The sequence below is a fragment of the Sorex fumeus genome, unplaced genomic scaffold (assembly GCF_029834395.1).
Source record: "Sorex fumeus unplaced genomic scaffold, SorFum_2.1 ptg000122l, whole genome shotgun sequence".
NCBI classification, from domain to species: Eukaryota; Metazoa; Chordata; class Mammalia; order Eulipotyphla; family Soricidae; genus Sorex; species Sorex fumeus.
In genome coordinates, this window is record NW_026606179.1 from 19440543 (window position 1) to 19445851 (window position 5309).

Below are 5309 nucleotides of genomic sequence, written 5' to 3' on the forward strand. Positions count from 1 at the left end.
AACTCGGCAGTGCTATTGACATCAGTACACTTGGGCAGGGAGGGAGTTCCGAGGGGTGTCAGGAACTCACACGCTGGAGCCTAAGTACTGCTCAGGACCAAATGGCTGCCGGCACCTGCCCCCATGTGGAAGGCAGGATTTAACAGGCTGATGGCCCATCAGGTGCCTGATAGTCACCAGGCTACATCCCATGCTTCCTGACATGGAGCACCCTTGCCCATGGGAGACCCAGGTTCAATCCCCAATACCACATGGTCCCCCCAACCCCTCACAGATGCACACATACACACACACAAATAGCATCAGCATATATATGAATGTGAGGAATCATTTGAAAGGGAAAGAAAGATGATGATGGGGGCTGGAGCGATAGCACAGTAGGTAGGGCATTTGCCATGCACGTGGCCAATCCGAGTTTGATTCCCAAAAACCCATATGGTCCCCCGACCACCACCAGGAGTAACTTCTGAGTGCATGAGGCAGGAGTGGCCCCTGTGCATTGCTGGGTGTGACCCAAAAAGCAAAAAGAAAGAAAGAAAGAAAGAAAGAAAGAAAGAAAGAAAGAAAGAAAGAAAGAAAGACAATGATGAAATACAGACACTTATTTTATTTGAAAAGGAAACCACTCCCAGGGGGGAGGGGGGAACGTTATTCCAGAACCAACATGAAGGTAATCAGTCACTGAATTACAGGCTGTCAGGATGCACCCGAGATCTGAGACAAGAACCAGAAATTCGACTGAAAATGGTTGGACACCGCCAACATCTGGGCCTGCACTCAAGTCGAGTTTGGACTTGTCCGTCGGGGGCACGTGAAGAAATATCCAGACACAATGGAGAAATGAGAGAAAGGTGAGTCATCGGCCCCAGGGGTGCATGCGAGCTGAGACCCCCAATTTCTGCCAATGAGACTCACCATTCTGAGGGTGCTGCTCTGGGACTCAACCGAGGGTCCTCTGTGCAAGCTCTGGCCCAACTGCCTGGCACACACCCCGCTTCTCCTGGGCACCCCAGCTAATGTTGGGTTTCACCTCTGCAGCTTCCCAGTCCCCGTCTCTGAAGCTCCTGCTCCTCAGCTGCACCCCAACACGCCTTGTGGGGTGCTGGTGGGTTGGGGTGGGATGGAGAGTCGGGAGGCCCTGGGTGACAGACCAAGTTCTGAGTCTGTTGCCTCTACTCACTCAGGGGTGTCTCTGCCACGGGCCTCTTTCCCCACAGTGAGTGGGGCGGGGGTTTGGGGGAGGAGGGACACAGAGGTTGCTAGTCCAGAGGAACAATTCTGCTCAGTGCCCCACTCTCCCTTCTCCCAGCCTTCCAGAACCTTCTTTCTACCTTCTCCACCCTACCCTTCCCAGCCCGGATTCAGCCTCCATTGTGTTCTGGGGCCTGGCTGGGGGTGCCACTGGGTTCTCCTCCTTGGGCTGGATGGGCTGGGTTCTAGGACACATCATTCATGACACACACACACACACACACACACACACTAATCAGGATAGAGATGGTGGCACTTCTGGGATGGGGAGAGAGACTCTAAGGGAAGAGGAGGCACCTGTGGGGGGCAGAGGTGTGGGTTATGGGGCGGCCGGGGGAGGCAGAGTAGGATATTCCAGAGAAGGGAAACTTGGGGCTGGAGGACAATATGACCCTAAGGGCTGGAGCCCAAAGCTTAACCTCCCATACCACATTGTCCCAGAGCACTGTCCTGGGAGTAGCTTCTAGGCACTAAGGGGCTTGGTAAGTGCTCGTCTTTCTGAGCCTCAGTTTCCCTATGTGTACCATGGGGGTAGCAGCGCCCCTCCCTGTGGACAGTGTTGGCCTCTGTGTAGTCCTCAGCAGGAGAGAGGTCACCTCCCTCCCTGCTCTGCCCTCACCTAGAGGCTCCTCCATGTCCAGGCACCAGGTGAGCAACCAGGAGGCCACACTGGCCCTCAGGGCACATCCAGGCACTCAAGCCTGCCAGAGACCTTGACGGAGACACACCCTGTCCCTGGAAGGGACCAGGAAGGGGACTCAAGGGCTGGAGTACAAGCCGGGCCTGCTCCAGACCCCGATTTCGAGCCCAGCTGATGGCCCTGTGCCCGCACCCCACCTGGCTCCACTGCATCTGCCTGGAACCACTGGCCGCAGCTGGCGATGAGGCTGAGACTCACTGGGACTGGGTCCCCGAGCCCTGCCTGGGAGTCTCCCGCAGCAGGACCAACACCCAAGGCAACGAGCTCCAACTGGGCCTTTGTTTTGTTTTGTTTTGGGGTCACACCCAGTGGTGCTCAGGGATTCCTCTGGAGGTGCTTGGGGGACCCTGGGCCAGCCAGGTGCAAGGCAAGCCCCTCAGTTTGGGTTTGGGGGCCATACTTGGAAGTACTCAGAGTTTACTCCTGGCTCTGCCCTCAGAGATCACTCCTGGTAGCCTGGTGGACCAGAAGCGGTGCTGGCGACCGAACCCGGGCAGGTTGTGTGCAAAGGGTGCAGCTCACTGTACTAGGGCTCTAGCCCCTGGACTCAGTGGGTTCTCACTGGGGTCCACTCTGGGCCCCGTTCTCCATGTGAGCATTGGCATCACTGCGCCTTCTCCCGGCCTGGAATGGGAAGGTGGTAACGGGAGGCTCGGGGGCCCTCCTGGCCGCCGCCATGCTGCTACTGCTTCATGCCAGACACACATGCCCTATTTTTATCTTCGGTCCCTGAGTTACTAGCTCAGGGCATCGCCACTTGCTCCAAGGCGGGGGCAGGGCCCCCCAGGAAGCCCCGGCAAGCAGATGGAGGTGCAGTCTCGCACAGAGGGGGGACCTGTGCCAGTCGCCTGGGGCCAGGGTCTGGGCGGGGTGTGGGCGGTGGGTGGGGAAAGGGAAGGAGTGAGTCAGAGCCCCACCACGCCCCTCTTCTATTTAAGGCCCCCACGCACCCCCAGCGCCATTGCCTGTCCAGTCCCAGCCAGGAAGCATGGTGAGGGGTCTGGGGGGTTCTCAGGGCCAGGACAGCACAGATGAGTCTGGGAGAAGGGGGGTCCTAGCTGAGGCTGCCCATTGGGTAGGAGAAAGTGGGTGTTGGGGGGTATGGGCCAAGGCTCCGGGCTGACCCCTGCCCCCGGCGCTTGTCTCCTGCTTTCCTCCAGGCCTCTGAATATTTTGTGTACTGGGGATGGGGGGGGTCTCGCTGCCCGTTTCCCTGGGTACCTCCATTTCCCTCTGTGCCTGCTTCCCTCTCCCCCGCCCCTCCACCCCACCCCACCAGCTCCTTGTCTCCATCTTGGTTCTTTTCCTTTCCTGGGGGGCTCAGCCCTCCTGGTTGCCTCTCTCCCAGCCTCACTTGGACCCCTCCTCCCTTCTCTCCAGAACGTACCCCACAAGACTCCGCTGCCTGAGGGCGTTGGCGTGGGCAAAGTGATGCGAATTCGGGGTGTGGTTCCCAACAAGGCTGGCAGGTGAGTCTCAGCAACCCCCTCCCCCCACAAAGGGCTGGGTGATACCAAGTGTGCTCTGGATCTCACAGCAGGGGAGGGGGAGCAGAGCCCGGGAGCAGCCCTGCCCACTCACCTCCACACATACACTCATACCCCCGCACCCCCACACTTGGAACCCTCAAGTCAAAGTACTCTGCCCTCTTCACCGGTTTTTTGTTTTGGTGGGGGAGGCGTTGGTACCTGACTATGTTTCTGGATTTCTCACATATCTCTAAGGATCTGAGGTTTCAGGGCAATCAGGGTCCCTATGTAGTGCTATAATCTCCCATCTGAGCTCCCCAAGAGCTCTGAAAATCTGTTCTGCCCAGAGCATTTGGAACCCAGAGGTGGCGGTTTATCCTGGAACTGGAACATCTGGGAATCTCAGGCTCCCGGAATGGACAGATTTCGTCCCCAGCTCCTTGGGCAGCCCCAGGCCCTGGAAATGAAGGGCGTTGGCTTGGTGGTCCTCTCTGGAGTGGGGTAGAGGGTTGTCTGTCCAGTGTTTCCCCCCTTAATTGTAGGCTGAGTAGATGGGAGTTCGCTGGGCTCTGGGGCACCTTTGTTCTGTCTCATGACTGACCTGGGGCTGGACTCTGTGAAGGGCCTGCATGACTCTGGCTGTAGGGGATGACAGTCTCCCATCCCCACCCCCACCCCCAGGTTCTACGTCAACCTGCTCTGCAGTGATGAGAAGGACAGCGAGGCCGCCCTGCACTTCAACCCCAGGCTGGACGAGTCCACCGTGGTCTTCAACACCCTGGAGCAGGGCAAGTGGGGCAAAGAGGAGCGAGGCAAAGGCATCCCGATCCAGGGTGGCCAGCCCTTCGAGGTGCTCCTCATCACCACCCCTGAAGGCTTCAAGGTGCGCTCCCCACCCCCAGGCCCCTCATCAGCACACCTTTGGGGGTGGGGCATGGGGCTAAGGCGTGTGGAGGACTGGGCGCTGCCTCCCACAAAACCCTATCAATGGGGCTGGAGCGGTAGCACAGCGGGTAGGACCGTTTGGCTGGCACACGGCCGACCCGGGTTCGATTCCCAGCATCCCATATGGTCCCCCAGCACCAGGAGTAATTCCTGAGTGCATGAGCCAGAAGTAACCCCTGTGCACGGCAAGGTGTGACCCAAAAAGAAAAGAAAAAAAAACTATTCAAGTCAGCAGGGCCAGAAGTTCTCACTCGAGGGTCCCAGCGGGTGGATGCCCCCCTCCCATTGATGTCCTGAGGGCTGGGATGTGCAGCAGGGACGCGGAGGGGGATGGGGGACCGAGTCCAGAAACAAGCCCCAGAGGAGAGGACCCTCGCGGGGGCCAGGGGCGGGGTGGGTGTGTCGCCCAGCGGGGCCGAGTCCCGAAGGAGCCCCGGTAGCTCACACAGAGCCCTGCCCGCTGTCCCTGCAGGCGATCATCGGCGACCAGGAGTATCACCATTTCCGCTACCGCATCCCCGCGGCGCGCGTGCGCCTGCTGGAGGTGGGCGGGGACGTGCAGCTGGAGTCCGTGAGGATCTTCTGAGCCCCTGCAAGGCGCGGCGAACTCGGGGGGCCTCGTCTTGCAAATAAAGTGCTACCGCCCAGCGCGTAGTGTCTGTGCCTCCTTCCGACCCCTGGCGAACGAAGCAGGTTGACAGAGGCCAGGCCGAGGTGGGGGGGATTTGGGCAGAGCCAAGCCAGGGGGGAAATGAGCTTATGGAGCTTTGCTGGTGGTTCACGTTATGCTTAGCAACGGCCCCCCCTTCTTTCTTGGGGGAGCCAGCCGACCTCCAAAGCGTTTTGCATCTCGGTCCCTTGGAAACCCCAAGCTCACGGGTATGGGAAGTTAGCGCCAGGTCCCCCTTGACCACGACGTCTGGCTCTCTCGTGGCGGGGTGCTG

The 5309-nt window shown here is 59.3% G+C and overlaps 1 protein-coding gene across 1 annotated transcript; it reads left to right on the top strand.

The window, feature by feature from the left end:
* The first annotated feature begins 664 nt into the window (after positions 1-664).
* LGALS7 (galectin 7) lies at positions 665-4951 on the top strand. The gene is made up of 4 exons (XM_056136080.1): positions 665-670; positions 3332-3420; positions 4102-4303; positions 4838-4951. Exons 1-4 carry the CDS (start codon positions 665-667, stop codon positions 4949-4951), a joined length of 411 nt encoding a protein of 136 aa, XP_055992055.1.
* The last annotated feature ends 358 nt before the right edge of the window (positions 4952-5309 follow it).

Coding starts and splice junctions, on each gene's coding strand:
- LGALS7 (XM_056136080.1), top strand. Junction 3,421..4,101: donor GTTCCCAACAAGGCTGGCAG/GTGAGTCTCAGC, acceptor CCCCACCCCCAG/GTTCTACGTCAACCTGCTCT. Junction 4,304..4,837: donor CCACCCCTGAAGGCTTCAAG/GTGCGCTCCCCA, acceptor CTGTCCCTGCAG/GCGATCATCGGCGACCAGGA.